The sequence below is a fragment of the Lissotriton vulgaris genome, chromosome 11 (genome assembly GCF_964263255.1).
Source record: "Lissotriton vulgaris chromosome 11, aLisVul1.2, whole genome shotgun sequence".
NCBI classification, from domain to species: domain Eukaryota; kingdom Metazoa; phylum Chordata; class Amphibia; order Caudata; family Salamandridae; genus Lissotriton; species Lissotriton vulgaris.
Genome location: NC_141699.1, coordinates 1064662969 through 1064683152, shown reverse-complemented (window position 1 = coordinate 1064683152; position 20184 = coordinate 1064662969). Strand labels below are relative to the sequence as shown.

At 44.7% G+C, this 20184-nt stretch overlaps 1 protein-coding gene across 1 annotated transcript in view; it reads left to right on the top strand.

Moving 5' to 3' along the window:
* Nucleotides 1-20184, top strand: part of LOC147684082 (major facilitator superfamily domain-containing protein 8-like) — a 113783-nt gene that overhangs the window by 56254 nt on the left and 37345 nt on the right. Inside the window, exons 8-9 of the mRNA XM_086944438.1 lie at nucleotides 9125-9208; nucleotides 17825-17954. Of these exons, the coding sequence (XP_086800564.1) occupies nucleotides 9125-9208; nucleotides 17825-17954 (214 nt within the window). The remainder of the gene's footprint in view (nucleotides 1-9124; nucleotides 9209-17824; nucleotides 17955-20184) is intronic.

Genomic DNA, 20184 nt, shown 5'->3' with positions numbered 1-20184 from the left:
AGACAGTCGTCCTCCACCACTAAACTCTCATGTCTTGGAAATTCAAGATTGCTGTGCAAAATACCCCCTTTGTGACAAGTCAAATCACTTTAGATCCCATCTTGACTCGGCCAAGAATCTACCGAAGCAACTCTTTGATCTGGTCATAACCGCTAAGAACCCCTCCATGTCCACACCATCAAATTTGATGACCCACCCTTAAAAGCAGAAGAGTTTGTACAGTTCTTTGACTCCAAAGTAAAATAGTTTCTTTGCAAAGGCAATCATCCTACCCCAACCACGGTGTGCAAATCCCAGAACACAGAACTCTTGTCAACTATTTGACATAATTAGAAAGGAAGATTTACTTAGTTATCATGAAGACTTAACCTTCAAACCACTTTGAGGACCGTATCCAGAATAACATTGCCAAACGTACATGCTCCTCTATACATACATGCTTCCCTACTGTACACAATTAGTGAGTTGCATTTTCTGCCAAGGAACATTTCCTAACTGTCTCAAAACTGGATAAGTCACCCCGCTCCTCAAAAACCCTTCCTCAGATGCGAATGACCAAAATAATTTCTGCCTTATCTCCAAACTGCGTTTCCTTGCAAAAATAATCAAAAGATATGTAGCGGAACCACTCAACAAACACATGAAGGACAACCATCTCCTAGTTGAATACCAATCCAGCTTCAGTCAGGGCTGCAGCACCGAACCAAGACTACTACAGGTGGTCGACTATGCTCTCCGAGTCCTAGATTCAGGCAGCTCCTGCCCCCTGATTCTTCTCGACTTCTCATCAGCCTTGGATACAGTCAATGACCTTGCACTTATTGACGCACTCAAAAATCGAGTTGGCATTGATGGTGTGGTCATTAAATGTTTTGAATCATTCCTCATGGGTAGGTGCAGAAGATAAACATTGATGACTGTTGCTTAACACCAGTGGCCCTTGTTCATGGGGTCTCCCAGGAAATCTATTCTTGCTCTGACCATAGTCAACCTATATATTAACCTCGTGGAGGCCTACTAAAATGGGCAGGGAATATTCTATTGTCAATATGCAGATTACACTCAAATGCATTTAAAGGTCTCCTCTCCAAGGAACATCTCGCACCTTGCTTTCACTCTAAACTCATTTCAAAACTAGATGTCCTCTCATAATTTAAAACAGAACCCTTTTAAACATGAAATCATCCTTATTTCTTCTTTCAAAATCACCACTTCCGATACAATCCTGGATGGACACACAACATTTTTAACAGCTAACCCATTATTATTTACAGTCGCAGATCACTAGGAGCTATCCTAGACAAAACGCTCAACCTATAATCTCAAATAGGCACCATGGGCAGAAGTGCTTGATGTCAACTGTCTCCTCAGGAGAATCCGCCACAGCATTCCAGAGTAAGATCTGAAATCTCTTGCTCAATCACTGGTGCTCTCTAGAATCAATTGTCGTAACTCTTTTCCGATTAGTCTTCCAGGATCCATCTCGCCTCTCTGCAATCAATTTTACATTCTGGAGCATGCCTCGTCTATAGGGTCAAAAGGAATGGCCACATCTCACCCATATTGGTCACTCTCTGTTGGCTGCCCATGTAATCCAGGACAATATACAAGACTGCACCCATAAGGCCCTACACACCTCCTCCCCCGTTAAATGATAGACAAACCTAAGCTATCTGGAGGCACTAGACCATAGCGAAACATGGAAGCAGTAGTTCAAAAGTTGGCAGTTGGAACAATATTTGTTGACAGCGAGTCCTACATATGCTATTTTTCATAGTGCAGCCCGGGCATAATCTAAGACCTAATCAAAGGTTTCCTTTATGGAGTACCCAGAATTTTTTTTTTTAGATGTTGCAGCTAGTTTTTATTTATTTATTTATTTATTTATTTATTTATTTATGCATTTTTATATAGCGCGGACTTTACCCGAAGGCGTCAGAGCGCTTCACATTAGGAACAGAAATGAAACATAATGAGAAACATTACAAAAGAGCAGATTACTAAAACATACGTTACTTACATAAGGTAATAGTGACAATTGTGAGCAAACAAAAAAACATGAGGTAGTAAAAATTGTGAGCAACCAAAAATACATGAGGTAATAAAGGTAATAATGACAATTGTGAGCAAACAAAATACTTGAGGTAGTAAAAGTTGTGAGCAACCAAAAATACATGAGGTAGTAAAGGTAATAGTGACAATTGTGAGCAAACAAAATACTTGAGGTAGTAAAAATTGTGAAACAACCAAAAATACATGAGGTAGTCAAAAGTGCACAAGAGGAAAAGTGACAAGTGTGCAGTTATAAGAGAAAACAGAGTATAATTTGAGGTATAATACTGCAATAAGTGCTGGCACAAGAACAGGCGTTACGTAGGCAAGGTGGCCCTTGTGCAAGTATCAAAGGTAAAAACATGTGAGAGGTAGCAACCGTGTGTTACATGGGCAAAGTGTAGTGTGCATGTTACAAAAGGGCACCGAACACAAGTACATGGAGAATACTGCAAAAAGGCAGACACTCCCACCACAGGAAAACACTGGGAAGGCACTCCCATGGTCATAGAAAGTAGAAAATATCAGTAGTGGGGAGTCTTCCTCCAAATAGCAAGAGGACGTGAATTACTTTTGGAGGTGTCTCTGGAGGAGGAGAACTTTGAGGTCCCTTTTGAAGGCCTGGGAGGAGGCGGTGGTCCGGAGCTCAGGCGGAAACGAGTTCCAGATTCTCACTGCGTTGCCTGAAAAGGATTGGGCCATTGTTCTTTCCTTCTTGAAAGTGGGAGGTTCAAGCAGTAGATTCTCGGCATTGCGTGAAGGTCTAGAGCCTCCAGAGAGTTTCAGTTTATTCGCCAGGTAGCGGGGAGAAGAGGAGTGCAAGGCTTTGTGGGTGATACAAGCGGTCTTGTAGATAGCTCTAGCCTCGAAGGGAAGCCAGCGGAGGGTGGATAACATCGGTGTGATGTGATCGCTTCTTTTGGCCCCATAGATGAAACGAGCTGCTGAATGGAAGACAGACTTAAGTGGAGACAGGTGAGATTTGGGGAGGCCAGTAAGAAGAGAATTGCAGTAGTCTAGTCTGGAGAGGACCAGCGATTGCACCAGGGTAATAAGGTCCTGCTCCGGGAAGAAGCGACGGATTCCCCAAAGAAGGCGCAGTTGGTAGCGAGCAGATTTTGCAATAGAATTGATGTGGGGAGTTAGATTGAGTTTTTTGTCTAGAATGACACCAAGAGATTTTGCGCTGTCGACAATGATGGGTTTGTTGTTTAGTAGATTCATCTGATCCATCCATGATTGAACCGGGGGAGGAGAGAGTGAGGAGGAGAAGAGGAGGAATTCAGTTTTGGAGGGATTCAGAATCAATTATGAGATGACATCCAGTTTTGAATGGAGTCAAGAGTAGATCTTAGGATGGAGAGATCATGAGTGGAGGCAACCTTGAGGTAGAGTTGAGTGTCATCAGCCTAGAGATGATAGTGAATCCCGGATTTGCTTAGGAGGTTTCCCAGTGGTTCTAAGTAGAGATTGAACAGTGTGGGTGCAAGTATAGAACCTTGGGGAACACCTTGACCCACCGCCACAGGAGAAGAAAGACTGTTCGCTATTTTGATCATTTGAGATCTGTCAGAGAGGAAGGATGCAAACCATTTAAGCACAGTGCCCTCCATGCCCATTCTCTGTTGAAGAATATTGAGGAGGGTGTTGTGATTAACAGTGTCGAAGGCTGCGGAGAGGTCAAGGAGAATTAGCAGACAGGACCCCCCTGAGTCGAGTATCCCCAGTGCATCATCAACCACTTGCAGTAGGGCTGTTTCAGTGCTGCAGTTTTGGATGAAGCCGGACTGACAATTGTCAAGAAGATCATTGTCCTTGATATGACGAGAGAGTTGTTTGGCTACACATCTTTCCGTGATCTTTGCAAGAAAGGGAAGGTTAGTGATGGGGCGGAAGTTGTTGAGGTCATTCGCATCAGCAGGGGGCTTTTTCAGCAGAGGGGTAACCTGCCCAGTTTTGAAGGAGACAGGAAGGGAGCCTTGCCAGAGGGAGAGGTTGATCAGAGTGGTCCAATAGGAGAGGGAATGGGTATAGAAGTCAAAGGCAATGGCACTGGGAATAGGGTCAAGAGAATGGTTGGAGGGCTTTGTTTCGCAAATGATGGAAGAGCATTGAAAGCCACAGGTCGAACAAATGGACGTGGAGTTGGAAGTGCCACACCCTTTCAAGGAACTCCGTTTTGGACCAATTAAAGGACATTCTGCTTCACCTGCTCAGTTGAAAATGTCTGCATCATTGTCATGGCCCTGTATATATCTAGTATCCAAGTCTGTAGACCTTACTGTCCCAGCAACGATGGCTGTGTCTGGTAAAGAGAAGACATTCAGGCTCATTAGGAATTTCATCTCCTTGGAAGGAACAGTCCAACTTAAAGCTCCTGACCATGGCCTGATTAAAAAGGAAGACCATCACAATGCTATGCTCTGGAAAAGAAAGGACAATTTTTGTATTTAGAAGTCACTACTAAGGTAACCTGGTTTCTGTAAGAAATACCTGTGCTCAAACTTAGTTACTTGCCCTTAGAAGCAATATTCTTTCTTACTGAAGGTATCTGTGTGGCATGTGTGCAACATATAGCTAAACAACAATGCAGTTAATATAGAAATACTTTAAAGGTCCATACTAAATTAGTAGTAAGATAAATGTGAGGTAAAATAGTAAAACAAAAACTATTAATAAAGCTGTAGTAGGAAATGGGATTGTTAAGTTATGGGGAAAGAAATGCCAACTTGTGCTTCAGCTCCCAAAATCCCCAAACAATCTTAAACGATAAACTGGAAATGCATTTGGTACATGGTAAAAAAAATAACAGTAACAAAGGTAAAAGTAGGAAATGAAGAACCTAAGATTTCAAAGCTATAGAGAAAATAATAAGGATTGAAATGCCAGAAAAATGGAGATTAGCGGATGTATAAACAAAAAGTTCTATCCAAATTTAAATTCTTTCAACTCAAATAATAGTAAACCAGAAATCCAATGTTAACTCCTTAGGGTCTGTGTGAGTAAATGAAGGGAAGGACAACGTTGATTTCAGAGTTTTTTCAGTTGCAGACTGACCGGGAACCATCAGCCACTAGTTCAAGAAGAACTTCCATCAAACACACTTAGTAAATTTCCAGAACAGATTGTTTTTCCTCTGAGAATTCTTCAGCACAAAATGCTACAGCTTGTAACACCCATGAGATCCTTAAGGTTAACTTGTTATAAACTTCGGGCAGGTAAACTATTATTTTTTCAAATGTTTAACGTTTGGACTTTTCAACTTCTATGGAGTTGAAATTCTTCAGTGATCTAATACTGAAGGCACTAGCTGAGTAGGTTGGACACATTTATTGACAGTCTTGATTTAAGCTTGAAATTCACTCAAAAGAGTAGAAACCTCTAAGGTGAATATGGCAATGTTGGATTTCTTTTGATAGACTTAGCACCTTGCCCCACTACCCCAGACCCTGATTAGTTTTTAGGAGTCATGTACGTTATTCTGGGCTGGCGTTGCCATTTTTTTGATCCTGTGTGCCCACAAATTTGTATCTTAAATAGTGGTTGACCTCTTTGCCATAAGCATACAGTCACGAGGATGATCTCTTTAGACAGAGACAAAAACATTGATGCTTACTTCACATATTTGTCTTGACTAAACCAAGTGCTCTCTTTGTACCAGCTGAAGAAACTTATGGATGCTATTTGCCTTTGTGTGAAGACGTAGCACATATATGTGTCTCAGCGTTTTGTGGCATTACTGAATATATTGCTGGGCATGTATATTTGCATACTTTACGTGAACCCCTTTTAGTTTTGATTTAACATGGTGCATAAATAATTAAAAATGTTTCTTTATACAATGTATGCAAAGACTTGCATTGTTATATATGTATAGTGCGATTAATTGGTTGCATTTGGTACTCCTGATCTAGGTCATGGCACGGGCACAAAGCTAGGACTCGCCCCTGAAGAATTAAGGCTCGTTTGGGATTATGATGATTCTGCAGCCGCCTTCTTGCTTGATCTCTCAGAACCCTTTTATAGGTTTGGCCATTACATGTCATATATTGACTATTGGACATCCGTATCAAAGGCATAGGGGCTGCCCGGTTAACTTCATTTCTTACAGATCATGCTCAGTCTCTGTGGCCATTCAGCCATTTTGTTTTTCCATCTATCACCTGACCTGCGGGGTACTGCAAGGGTCCTTGCTCTCCTCTATATTATTTCATATTTACGTACATCTTCTGGTCCTTTTAATCAGATCGTCTGGCAGTATGACTATTTCTTATGCGGTTGAAACATAACTGATCTGTCTGGACTATTGCACTCCAGATTGAGCAGCCAGACTTGCCTCCTGCCAATAAAAATGTCCAAGCTTAGACATCCAGCAGTTTTCTGACACTTTATGTAGGAAGTTTGATTTCTTACTTTGTGGGACTCTTACTGCCTGCTGGACCAATTCTTTCTGGAACATCTCCTCTGCCTGCTCTAAAAGTCCATACACTAAGAGTTTTACTAAATATGGGCATTTCTATCCAAGCCTTGAGTGTTTTTTCAGTCTACTTCTGTTTTTAGGTATCGCCTGGTGTTGCAGTGTGCAAGCGCTACCCTCGCCATGCGAGGGCTTCTTGGAATCAATATCCTTTAAGAAGTCCACTTTCGTCTCCGCCCCTAATTTCTATTGGTGTGCGTCATTTTGCATCATAGCTTATGCTAAACTGAGTCTTCTAATTGTAATTCAGGCTTTTTAGTCCCTCCTGGTTGCCACCCTGTCCTCTTTTGGCCCCGCCCACCGGGACTGGATCGTTTACTGGTGTCTTTACACGCATTCCTTTAAAACACAGTAGGCACTCCTTATTATTTTCAGCGCCGTCGTCACGCGCGTAATGGCTGCTCGGGCAGCCTGTCCTCGCTTCAGCCCCCCTTGCCCCCTCGCCCCCACTCCTCGGAGCACACATCCGATCAGGGAGCCTGTCCTTCCTTCAACCTCCCGCCTCGGAGGACACTGTTTTTATACAGAAGCACTGTTTTAGCTCGCCGATTCATTTGTAAATGCTTGCTTTTATGTAGCAACTGCTGATTACTCTGACCTTGCAACGTGGAAATTAATGTAAAATTGAGTCAGATTGTCAGGAACGTGGTTTCTTAACAGAGTACTCTGGCCTATTCGTTACTGTAAGTTTAGCAAAACACAGTGCGCAGAATTTCACTGCTGTGTTCCGCCAAACAGAAGAAAGTCTGCGCCATTTTGAGTGTGAAATTCATTTGTGCCCAAGTCTAAGCGTTTCAAGCGTGACGTATTTGGGCACATTAATAATGTTGTCATTCAACCTTTCTGAGGTGGGGGCTGCAGCACAACGAGGTGCCCTCCATGACAAATGCCAGTTTGTATAACACATATTGATCCTACGTCATAGCCACTTTCAAACCCACTACTGTTCACCAATAAACCAGCATGTAGCCAACACCCACCCCCCAGGATATTGCGATTGTAAAAATCCCGCAATTTTGAGAAAAGTGCCTGCAAATATTGGCATTCTAAATAAATTGAGGCTGATCCTTCTTTTATTAACTCAGCTCTGTGCTGAGCCATTACAGGGAGGCTGAGCAACAGGTCAGCAGGGGGCCGAGGTGTTAAGGTCCTCTGTCGGCTGCCTTTAAAATGCACAGGCTCCTGCGCCCCATGAATCTATTATGTTTTGCTGATTTATATAGTGCAAACTCGAGTTATATTGGAAAACTTTGCATAACCTTCAATTACATTAAGCACGTTTTTTTTAAGGCACTGGTGAAATTAATGTACTTTTGAATAACTGACCTGCCCAGAATCACAGGGTATTGAGCAGACACTGAGACTCAAACCTGGTATCCAAGATACAAAATCGGCAGATCTGGCCGTAACTCCACATCCTCACTCCTATGCTGTCTCCCTCTCCTCTCCTGTCCCTCCCCTCCCCTCTCCCGTCCCTCCCCTCTCCCCTTGGGAAACCCCTCTTCCCCAACAACCCTAGACCACTCATGGCACCCTCCTCACCCCATTGCCCGCTCACTCGCAAGCCTCCAGTGTCCCTGCCACTCCATTTGCCCCTGCTGCCCTGCGCATCTTAGGAATAGTGGCTTTACGATGCTAGAGACAGCTGAGTTTTCAACTTTAGATACGCCCTCTCTGGCATTAGACACCCTCCTTTTCCATGGTGCAGTGCTGCTCGACACTCTGCCTTATCACAGAAAGAGACCTATCAGTCTCCAGAAGCTGCTGAGCGGTATTTTTGTTAAAAGCATATATTCTGCCTGCTGTAACAATACTGCACATTTTGGAGTTTTGTAGCACAAATCTTGCTTTTTTTGAGGCAAAATTCGGGGGGGTTCTGTTCAGCCCTCCACTGAACCGCCCTTGGCTTCGATTAAGTTAAAGCCATTTGCTTTGCTAGTGGTATTGTATTCTAGCTCTGTATTATTTCGTGTAAATTTATGCATATATTTGCTCTCCCCTCGCCCCTTTCCTCTGCCTCATGCTATTGTAATTCTCACTATACAAAATTAACACACATACTATTCTTCTATTCATTCACCTCCCAAATCTGAAACACTGCTCTTTTCCTACTAATGCTATGCTTTAAACTACTACACAGCTAACAAAACAATTCTAACTACATCCAACTACAACATATCATAAATATACACTAAATAATGCAAAGCTAGAATACAATACCATTAGCAACGCAAATGGCTTTAACTTAATCAAAGGCGAGACCTATTGCATTTTAAATGCTTGTTTAAAAGCTGCAGAGAAATGTCCTCCTTTATTTACTCACCCAACAGGATGCATACGTATTCTCTACTTGTATCCCATATAGCCTTGATTACTATGATATTACTTATCTGGACATCCCTGAGGCATAAGCCAAACTTAAAAGGATCCAAAAGCTAGCAGTGCTTCTAGTTTGAATCCTATTTATTACACTTCATTGACTTCTTTTCAAAGAAAAGCCCTAATATGAGTGTTTTTCTTTGCAAATATTATTTTTGAATATGTTGTAGTATTGAAATTGTACTCATTTAATTACCACTGCCTTCTCTTTTACAGACTATGGTGACACCCCTTGCACAGCGCTATTTGGACTTCGGAGAACTGCAGAACAGTATCATGTACTTTCTCTGTGGAGTGGAGGTAGGTTCCAGGGCATTTTGGAACTTGTGAACAGTGTTTTGTGCCCCTTGAGTAGCTTCCATAGTTTTGCTGAAATTATACAGTAATACAATTATACAGATATAAAACGTTTTTTTTTGCCGAAGAAACGTACCGCCCCATCAAAGAGCGCTGACGTCGGACGAGTGGGCTACATTGTGGATATATATATATATATATATATATATATAAACTTCCACTGCTCACCCTCCGTCGAAAGTAAGCGGGACACAGCTCCGGATTCGGACCAGGTAGGATTTTTATTGAACTTTACAGCACATTTCCTTGCAGTCCGTGATGCGTTTTGGTTCTATGGGCAGACGCGTTTCTGGCCGTCTTGGCCGTCTTCAGTGCCGATGTCACAGGCTGCTGGCAATTCGTGTGGGCTTTGGATCGCTGGCCACTCCTTTTAGGACAGTCCTGCACCTCATTGGGGGGACCCCTCCCTCCAGGGCGGTCTCACGACTCCACCTCCTCTCTGCAGGTGTTTGTGCTTGTAGCGCCTGGCAGACTGCATCCTGGGATGTGTAGTACAATGTGGATTCCCTGCTTAATAGCGGAGTTCCAAACATTCTAAAATGTCCCCTTCCCTTGGCACCGTTTCATACATCCTAGCAGTGTAGCCAGGAAAGTGTTGTTCCGTCACCACCTGTGTCTTTGTCCTAACGGGTAGCGCAATGCTACCTCCTCTCTCCCCATCGCGAAATTCAGTCACCTTTGCAGGCAATGTCCTCGCTGGGGGGGCGCCGCACCTTGTACTCCTCGTACTGTCCAAAGTTTTTTGCTGTATGATGCGGTGCTCCTGACCGAGAGTGCGTGCCCCACCGGTTTCAGCCAACCGTAAAACATAAACTTCCACTGCTCACCCTCCGTCGAAAGTAAGCGGGACACAGCTCCGGATTCGGACCAGGTAGGATTTTTATTGAACTTTACAGCACATTTCCTTGCAGTCCGTGATGCGTTTTGGTTCTATGGGCAGACGCGTTTCTGGCCGTCTTGGCCGTCTTCAGTGCCGATGTCACAGGCTGCTGGCAATTCGTGTGGGCTTTGGATCGCTGGCCACTCCTTTTAGGACAGTCCTGCACCTCATTGGGGGGACCCCTCCCTCCAGGGCGGTCTCACGACTCCACCTCCTCTCTGCAGGTGTTTGTGCTTGTAGCGCCTGGCAGACTGCATCCTGGGATGTGTAGTACAGTGTGGATTCCCTGCTTAATAGCGGAGTTCCAAACATTCTAAAATGTCCCCTTCCCTTGGCACCGTTTCATACATCCTAGCAGTGTAGCCAGGAAAGTGTTGTTCCGTCACCACCTGTGTCTTTGTCCTATCGGGTAGCGCAATGCTACCTCCTCTCTCCCCATCGCGAAATTCAGTCACCTTTGCAGGCAATGTCCTCGCTGGGGGGGCGCCGCACCTTGTACTCCTCGTACTGTCCAAAGTTTTTTGCTGTATGATGCGGTGCTCCTGACCGAGAGTGCGTGCCCCACCGGTTTCAGCCAACCGTAAAACATAAACTTCCACTGCTCACCCTCCGTCGAAAGTAAGCGGGACACAGCTCCGGATTCGGACCAGGTAGGATTTTTATTGAACTTTACAGCACATTTCCTTGCAGTCCGTGATGCGTTTTGGTTCTATGGGCAGACGCGTTTCTGGCCGTCTTGGCCGTCTTCAGTGCCGATGTCACAGGCTGCTGGCAATTCGTGTGGGCTTTGGATCGCTGGCCACTCCTTTTAGGACAGTCCTGCACCTCATTGGGGGGACCCCTCCCTCCAGGGCGGTCTCACGACTCCACCTCCTCTCTGCAGGTGTTTGTGCTTGTAGCGCCTGGCAGACTGCATCCTGGGATGTGTAGTACAGTGTGGATTCCCTGCTTAATAGCGGAGTTCCAAACATTCTAAAATGTCCCCTTCCCTTGGCACCGTTTCATACATCCTAGCAGTGTAGCCAGGAAAGTGTTGTTCCGTCACCACCTGTGTCTTTGTCCTATCGGGTAGCGCAATGCTACCTCCTCTCTCCCCATCGCGAAATTCAGTCACCTTTGCAGGCAATGTCCTCGCTGGGGGGGCGCCGCACCTTGTACTCCTCGTACTGTCCAAAGTTTTTTGCTGTATGATGCGGTGCTCCTGACCGAGAGTGCGTGCCCCACCGGTTTCAGCCAACCGTAAAACATAAACTTCCACTGCTCACCCTCCGTCGAAAGTAAGCGGGACACAGCTCCGGATTCGGACCAGGTAGGATTTTTATTGAACTTTACAGCACATTTCCTTGCAGTCCGTGATGCGTTTTGGTTCTATGGGCAGACGCGTTTCTGGCCGTCTTGGCCGTCTTCAGTGCCGATGTCACAGGCTGCTGGCAATTCGTGTGGGCTTTGGATCGCTGGCCACTCCTTTTAGGACAGTCCTGCACCTCATTGGGGGGACCCCTCCCTCCAGGGCGGTCTCACGACTCCACCTCCTCTCTGCAGGTGTTTGTGCTTGTAGCGCCTGGCAGACTGCATCCTGGGATGTGTAGTACAGTGTGGATTCCCTGCTTAATAGCGGAGTTCCAAACATTCTAAAATGTCCCCTTCCCTTGGCACCGTTTCATACATCCTAGCAGTGTAGCCAGGAAAGTGTTGTTCCGTCACCACCTGTGTCTTTGTCCTATCGGGTAGCGCAATGCTACCTCCTCTCTCCCCATCGAGAAATTCAGTCACCTTTGCAGGCAATGTCCTCGCTGGGGGGGCGCCGCACCTTGTACTCCTCGTACTGTCCAAAGTTTTTTGCTGTATGATGCGGTGCTCCTGACCGAGAGTGCGTGCCCCACCGGTTTTATATATATATATATATAAATGCGCACGGTTTGGTTCCCTTTTCCTCGCTCTAGTCGGCGCTTCCTGGGAGGTGCGTTGCTTATGCGGATGAACCACTCCGCTGGCAATTCGAAATAAAGTGTTAGAACAAGACAAAAAGCTGCAACTCCAGCCAAGATTATTTTCCGATAATTAATTTATTCTTAAATCCATTTGAAACACTAGCACAGGTTTGATCCACGCGTTCCGGTAGCTCTGTCTACCTTGATCACGGTCAATCATTTAATTGACCGTGATCAAGGTAGACAGAGCTACTGGAACGCGTGGGTCAAACCTGTGCTAGTGTTTCAAATGGATTTAAGAATAAATTATCGGAAAATAATCTTGGCTGGGGTTGCTGCTTTTTGTCTTGGTCTAAGACTTTGTTTCAAATATATATATATATATATATACGTTGAGAGGTTGCAAAAATAAATCATTGCCTAACCTGAAGCCATGGGGTCCGTCTCTTCATTTTCGCCATCCAGTGGAGGTTGTGAAGATTGTTGTGGATATATATATATATATATATATATATATATATATCCAGTAAAGTAATTTATGTTTACGGTCACCGTGGAGTGCGAGTCTTCTTTCCGCTAGGAACAACCTTCTACGGAGGATTTCTTTCACATATATATATGTAGATGTCTCGCTGCAAGCAACGCAAGAAAGGGTCGCACTCGGGATTCTATTCAGGAAAAAGTATTTATTTGACTCGACGCGTTTCGACACACAGTCTTTGTCAACAAGTCAAATATATATATATATTGCCTATATCTCCGTGTACACGCCGCACCATATCTAAGGACTACAGAGCCCACAACGCCGCTGTGATGTTGACACGCCCAGTGGGCGGGGACAATGAACTTAAGAGGCGTGCCATGGATCAAGGAGCACTTTGCCACTGACGAAGAGAGCTGTTGCTCTCGAAACGCGTTTGGCAGCAGATATTGGAGAACTTCGCTTGGTTTGTACCTGCTGGCGAGTTGATGGAATAAACAACATCTTAATGTGTTCGTGTGTGGCTGCTTTTCAAATTGGGAACCTGCATATCTTTGGATTGTTGAACGGCCCCCCTGGTCGTGAAAAGCAGCCTGCTGCCGTGGCAGAACCTACGGTGTCATCAACATGGGGCACATGAGGACACGAACAGCGTTGTACATTGCAGGAATGTCCGCGCAACATGCCTCCATCAGCTGAGAAGCGGGGCAGGTGGCTACCAGCGGAGTGCACTCCCACCCACTGGGGAACTTATTGCCTATATCTCCGTGTACACGCCGCTCCATATCTAAGGACTACAGAGCCCACAACGCCGCTGTGATGTTGACACGCCCAGTGGGCGGGGACAATGAACTTAAGAGGCGTGCCATGGATCAAGGAGCACTTTGCCACTGACAAAGAGAGCCGTTGCTCTCGAAACGCGTTTGGCAGCAGATATTGGAGAACTTCGCTTGGTTTGTACCTGCTGGCGAGTTGATGGAATAAACAACATCATAATGTGTTCGTGTGTGGCTGCTTTTCAAATTGGGAACCTGCATATCTTTGAATTGTTGAACGGCCCCCCTGGTCGTGAAAAGCAGCCTGCTGCCGTGGCAGAACCTACGGTGTCATCAACATGGGGCACACGAGGACACGAACAGCGTTGTACATTGCAGGAATGTCCGCGCAACATGCCTCCATCAGCTGAGAAGCGGGGCAGGTGGCTACCAGCGGAGTGCACTCCCACCCACTGGGGAACTTATTGCCTATATCTCCGTGTACACGCCGCACCATATCTAAGGACTACAGAGCCCACAACGCCGCTGTGATGTTGACACACCCAGTGGGCGGGGACAATGAACTTAAGAGGCGTGCCATGGATCAAGGAGCACTTTGCCACTGACGAAGAGAGCCGTTGCTCTCGAAACGCGTTTGGCAGCAGATATTGGAGAACTTCGCTTGGTTTGTACCTGCTGGCGAGTTGATGGAATAAACAACATCTTAATGTGTTCGTGTGTGGCTGCTTTTCAAATTGGGAACCTGCATATCTTTGGATTGTTGAACGGCCCCCCTGGTCGTGAAAAGCAGCCTGCTGCCGTGGCAGAACCTACGGTGTCATCAACATGGGGCACACGAGGACACGAACAGCGTTGTACATTGCAGGAATGTCCGCGCAACATGCCTCCATCAGCTGAGAAGCGGGGCAGGTGGCTACCAGCGGAGTGCACTCCCACCCACTGGGGAACTTATTGCCTATATCTCCGTGTACACGCCGCACCATATCTAAGGACTACAGAGCCCACAACGCCGCTGTGATGTTGACACGCCCAGTGGGCGGGGACAATGAACTTAAGAGGCGTGCCATGGATCAAGGAGCACTTTGCCACTGACGAAAAGAGCCGTTGCTCTCGAAACGCGTTTGGCAGCAGATATTGGAGAACTTCGCTTGGTTTGTACCTGCTGGCGAGTTGATGGAATAAACAACATCTTAATGTGTTCGTGTGTGGCTGCTTTTCAAATTGGGAACCTGCATATCTTTGGATTGTTGAACGGCTTTCCTGGTCGTGAAAAGCAGCCTGCTGCCGTGGCAGAACCTACGGTGTCATCAACATGGGGCACACGAGGACACGAACAGCGTTGTACATTGCAGGAATGTCCGCGCAACATGCCTCCATCAGCTGAGAAGCGGGGCAGGTGGCTACCAGCGGAGTGCACTCCCACCCACTGGGGAACTTATTGCCTATATCTCCGTGTACACGCCGCACCATATCTAAGGACTACAGAGCCCACAACGCCGCTGTGATGTTGACACGCCCAGTGGGCGGGGACAATGAACTTAAGAGGCGTGCCATGGATCAAGGAGCACTTTGCCACTGACGAAAAGAGCCGTTGCTCTCGAAACGCGTTTGGCAGCAGATATTGGAGAACTTCGCTTGGTTTGTACCTGCTGGCGAGTTGATGGAATAAACAACATCTTAATGTGTTCGTGTGTGGCTGCATATCTTTGGATATATATATATATATATATATATATATATATATAATCACTTCCTTATGGCTCTCTCCTTCCCCAATTCAGCGCTACAAATGTGGTCGCGTCGCTCCCGCAGTTGAGCAGGTCCTTGAGCAAGACAGCGGACGCTGTCGAAACGCGTTGGTGTTTTTTGTTTTTTTGACCCCATGGATAAATAAATCACCATGAAACCTCAAATGCAGTGAAGTGCTGGAATTGATTTTAAAAGCGACTCCATATTCTTGCCCTTGAGGGGAGAGAAATTGTGCAAATATATATATATATATATATATATATATATATATATATATATATATATATATATATATATATATATATATATACACACACACACACACGGTTTGGTTCCCTTTTCCTCGCTCTAGTCGGCGCTTCCTGGGAGGTGCGTTGCTTATGCGGATGAACCACTCCGCTGGCAATTCGAAATAAAGTGTTAGAACAAGACAAAAAGCTGCAACTCCAGCCAAGATTATTTTCCGATAATTAATTTATTCTTAAATCCATTTGAAACACTAGCACAGGTTTGATCCACGCGTTCCGGTAGCTCTGTCTACCTTGATCACGGTCAATCATTTAATTGACCGTGATCAAGGTAGACAGAGCTACTGGAACGCGTGGGTCAAACCTGTGCTAGTGTTTCAAATGGATTTAAGAATAAATTATCGGAAAATAATCTTGGCTGGGGTTGCTGCTTTTTGTCTTGGTCTAAGACTTTGTTTCAAATATATATATATATATACGTTGAGAGGTTGCAAAAATAAATCATTGCCTAACCTGAAGCCATGGGGTCCGTCTCTTCATTTTCGCCATCCAGTGGAGGTTGTGAAGATTGTTGTGGATATATGGATATATATATATATATATATATATATATATATATATATCTATATATATCCAGTAAAGTAATTTATGTTTACGGTCACCGTGGAGTGCGAGTCTTCTTTCCGCTAGGAACAACCTTCTACGGAGGATTTCTTTCACATATATATATGTAGATGTCTCGCGCTGCAAGCAACGCAAGAAAGGGTCGCACTCTGGATTCTATTCAGGAAAAAGTATTTATTTGACTCGACGCGTTTCGACACACAGTCTTTGTCAACAAGTCAAATATATATATATATATATATATATATATATATATATATATATATATATGCAAAAATATCCTCTCTCCATATATATATATCTCTCCTCTAGGAAAAAAACAATGTTTACACAGACGTTATAGATGGGGAATAGAAATTTAAAAAAACCTTGGAAATTCACTGAAAAAAAACAAAGGTTACTGGGACGTTATAATTAGGCCCAGAATTCACTTGTACAAAACCAGGGAAATTCAGCCTGAGCCAACTATGACTTATGCCCCCTGCAATGCACTGCTTATGACCGCACATATTACATCACTCATGACATGGTCAGTGACATCACTCATGACATCTTGTAACTAAGTGTTTCATAAACGTTTCTGAGACTGAAAGATATATACTAACCTACAGACCGCATATGTTAGATGACTATTCTTTCTATACTAGCAATTAGTCATACTTTCTCCAACCTATTTAATCTGAGTGTCTGTCTCACTGTCGGTATCGGTGTGTGAGAGGAAATCTTAGTGGCTCTATGGGTGTGTGAGTGGCTCTATGGGTGTGTTAGTGGGCATGTGAGTAGATGTTGAGTGAGTGAGTGAGTGTGAGCGGCTGTCGGAGAATGAGTGGCTGTGTGACTAGCTGTATGGGTGAGTTAGTGGCTGTGTGAGTGGTTGCATAGGTGTGTAAGTGGTTGCATAGGTGTGTAAGTGGATGTATGGGTGATTGAGTAGCTGGTACTGTAGCTGTATGGCAGAGTGAGCAGCTTTTTTAGTGTGTGTGTGTGTGTGTGTATATATGAGTGACTTTGGAGAGTGAATGTCCGTATGAGTTGCTGTAAGTGTCAGTGAGTGGGTGTGTAAATGTTTGTATAGATGTGTGAATGGGTATGTAAGTGGTTCTGTGGGTGTTTGAGTGGGTACGTGAGTGGGTTTGAGTAGCTGCATTAGTGGCAGTGTGAGTTGCTGTATTAGTGAGGGAGTGGCAGTCTGAGTATCTGTATGGGTGAGTGGCTGTATGAGTGTGTGGTTGTGTGAGTGGCTCTATGCATAAGTCTGTGGGTGCATGAGTAGTTCTGTGGGTTTTGTGAATAGGTGTGTGGGTGGGTGTAGGAGAAGGTTGTATGGGGGTATGAGTGGGTGTGTGATTGGTTCTGTGGATGATATCAGGGATGCATCAGTGATGTCATTTGAGACGACATGAGTGATGTCACTGACCATATCATGAATGATGTTATATGGGAGGCCACAAGCAGTGCCTTGCCAGGGTGTAAGTTTTAGTTAGTTCAGATAACTAAAACTGCTGAATTTCACTTTTTTTATACGAGTGAAATCTGAGCTTACCTATAACAAGCATGTAACCTTAGTTTTTTTCAGTGAATTTCTAAGGTTTTTGTAAACCTTTTTCCTAACTATAAGGTCCCTGTAACCTCTGTTTTTTTCAGTGAATAAGATGTAGGTTGATGTTCTGCCAGGCAGAGACATTGGCAGACCGGTAGTACCTGGTGAACCTTCTCTGCATGTATTGTCTTTGAAATCATGGTCCTGTCTTCACTGTGCCAGGTAGTTTGATACATGCATCTTCTTTGTAGTGTATAGGGTTGCGATCTCAGCACGTCCGTGTTCTTTGCTCAAGTTTTCAAGTCATGGCTCCTCTCTTTTCTCCCTCAGGTCATTGCAGGCTTCTTCTTTGTGCGCTGCCTGAGCACCAGATTTGCAGACCGTGTGATCCTCGTGGCCGGGTTAGTGATTTGCAACATTTCCTGTGTCTGGTGTCTCATATTCATGGCGAACCCGAAAGGTAAGGAGCTCCTTGGATCTCAGATCTCACTTTGAGCACAAGTTGGCCTGGTTTACTTCGGGGTACTTGCCCCACTATAGACTCTGCTGTGTGGACTCACCATCACTTAAAGGAAAGTAGGGGAATAGAAGATTGCCTACAATAGGCATGGGGCTGAAAGGTCAATGTGACCGCAGACAGGCTGCCTATGGAATGTCTCACATCATCCGGATCGCCTCATCCCTACTGCATTATTACCAGCGCAGCTACTATACTAGTAATATTGCTAGCACTCATCAGTTGGCTCCTGCTCCAGCAGCAGAGCTGCAGTACTTGTGGTGGGACAGTAGATCATCAAAGCCGCTTTACCTTCACTGTGGTGGTAATAGCACCTCTCAGCTTCTCATACATTTAGTGGAACAGTCCATGCATCTGACTGGGGTGGCAAAAGTTTTGTGACCTCCACGTCCAAACTGTGGAACATTCTTCCTACTCATTTTTAAAGTTCCTCAGAATTGCTTCCATTCAGGAAGGCCCTTAAACCTGGCTTTTTACTCTGTAGCTTGCTTTCCACAGCAGGTTTAAGACTCCTGCCTTCTCCTTTTTCAAGCCATCACCTTTCATGTTTAGCGCTTAGACGCCTTTGGGCATTAGTCTGCGCTTTATTAATATAAAATCAAAATCAAATCTACACTACTAATGGTAGTATCTGGTGCTATAAATACTGTCCGGTACTGACTACCAGCTCATCTTTCATTTGAAGGGCAGAGTACCTCCACCTTTCAACACTGCTGCAGCACATTATAATAGGAGAGTGCTGACACTTCTCAGGAGCAAACAGGTACTTGAAATAGAGAGTAACTGCCCTTACATATTTCAATTTAAATCACTGGTAGCATCAGCATCAGTACTTCTCAGGCTCGGGAAGTGTGCTATACTATTTACGGGCCAGCACTTCTCTGCCTCGCTACTGGGACAGTACCAACCATTCCTTACAGCGCTGCAGTACTTACTGGAGCAGTTACACTCTCTAGAGTCTCACGGGGAAGCTGCCAGTCAATAATGCACCTACCACTCCATTCTTTTCACATGTGTAATACACATTTCCGAATAGTACTGGCGTGACTCACAAGGAAATTTGCTCTAATATGTCTATGTTTGGAGCAAATTTCTGACTTTCTTCGTATTCACAAAGAACTTCATAAGTCCTTGTGAAAGCTGTGTCTGTTGCTGCTCTCCAGGATCGCTCAGATGCGTAAATGTTCATGCTTTTAGAACCGTAGCAGACGATAGTTGCTAAAGGGAAAGTAGAATTACAATTGCACTTGCTAAGTTTTTCTCTTTCTACACAATAAATTCTTCCCTGTTGTAAAACCTCTCCCCATTCCTACCAATCTAGAGCATGTTCCTCCGCCTTCGCAAACTGAGAACAAGTTTACTTCTCCCTTAAAAGTAGTAAGCCTACAGGTTTCGGGTTGAAAAGTAGTTTTTAAAACTTTCAAGTTTTTGGGTGTCCCTAACCTGTGCAGTGAGCAGAATTACTCATACTTAACATTACACCATACTTGCAAGTGTTAGTGAAATTTTACAGGAAGGCTGCTGTTTGTACAACTGAATGTCAATTGGGTGTGTAACAATCTTTGTTAAACAAGGCCTTTATTTCATGCAAAAATAAGATGGGGGAACACTGCACACATTGATTATGGCTGTGAGCCAACTAGTTGTGAACTGAGACTGGACCAGTCTGTATTACAATAGTGATAGGCGCATGGGATTGCCTCACAGTTCATCAGACTCTGTACACGCTGAGCCCCCCCACCCCCACCTCTCTGCTGTGCAGAAGAAGGTGCTGATGCTGCGAGGGAGCCCCATCGCTTTGCATACATGGTGCCAGTGTTAATTTTTGCCATTTTTCCATCAATGTGAATGTCAGGCCGGTTACCAAAGTGGGGAAATGCAGGAGCCATATGTCTCTATATGATGAAAATGTCATTCATGGTACACATGTACCGCATCAGAAAGTGGAGGGCACTTGAGGGTCCGTGACTTTCTTAGTAGACGGGGTAAACATTTGTAAATTTAACTCCATAGAGGGCGTGTCTAGGTAGGTAAACTTCAATAATAAAAATAAGAAATAGTGTATTAATGCCTAACAAAGGCTTGCAAGTTCAGAGCACTTGCAATAATAACGCTTACATATAATATATTTACAATTTAAATGGTTGCGGTCCAATGTAAAATACCAAGCAGA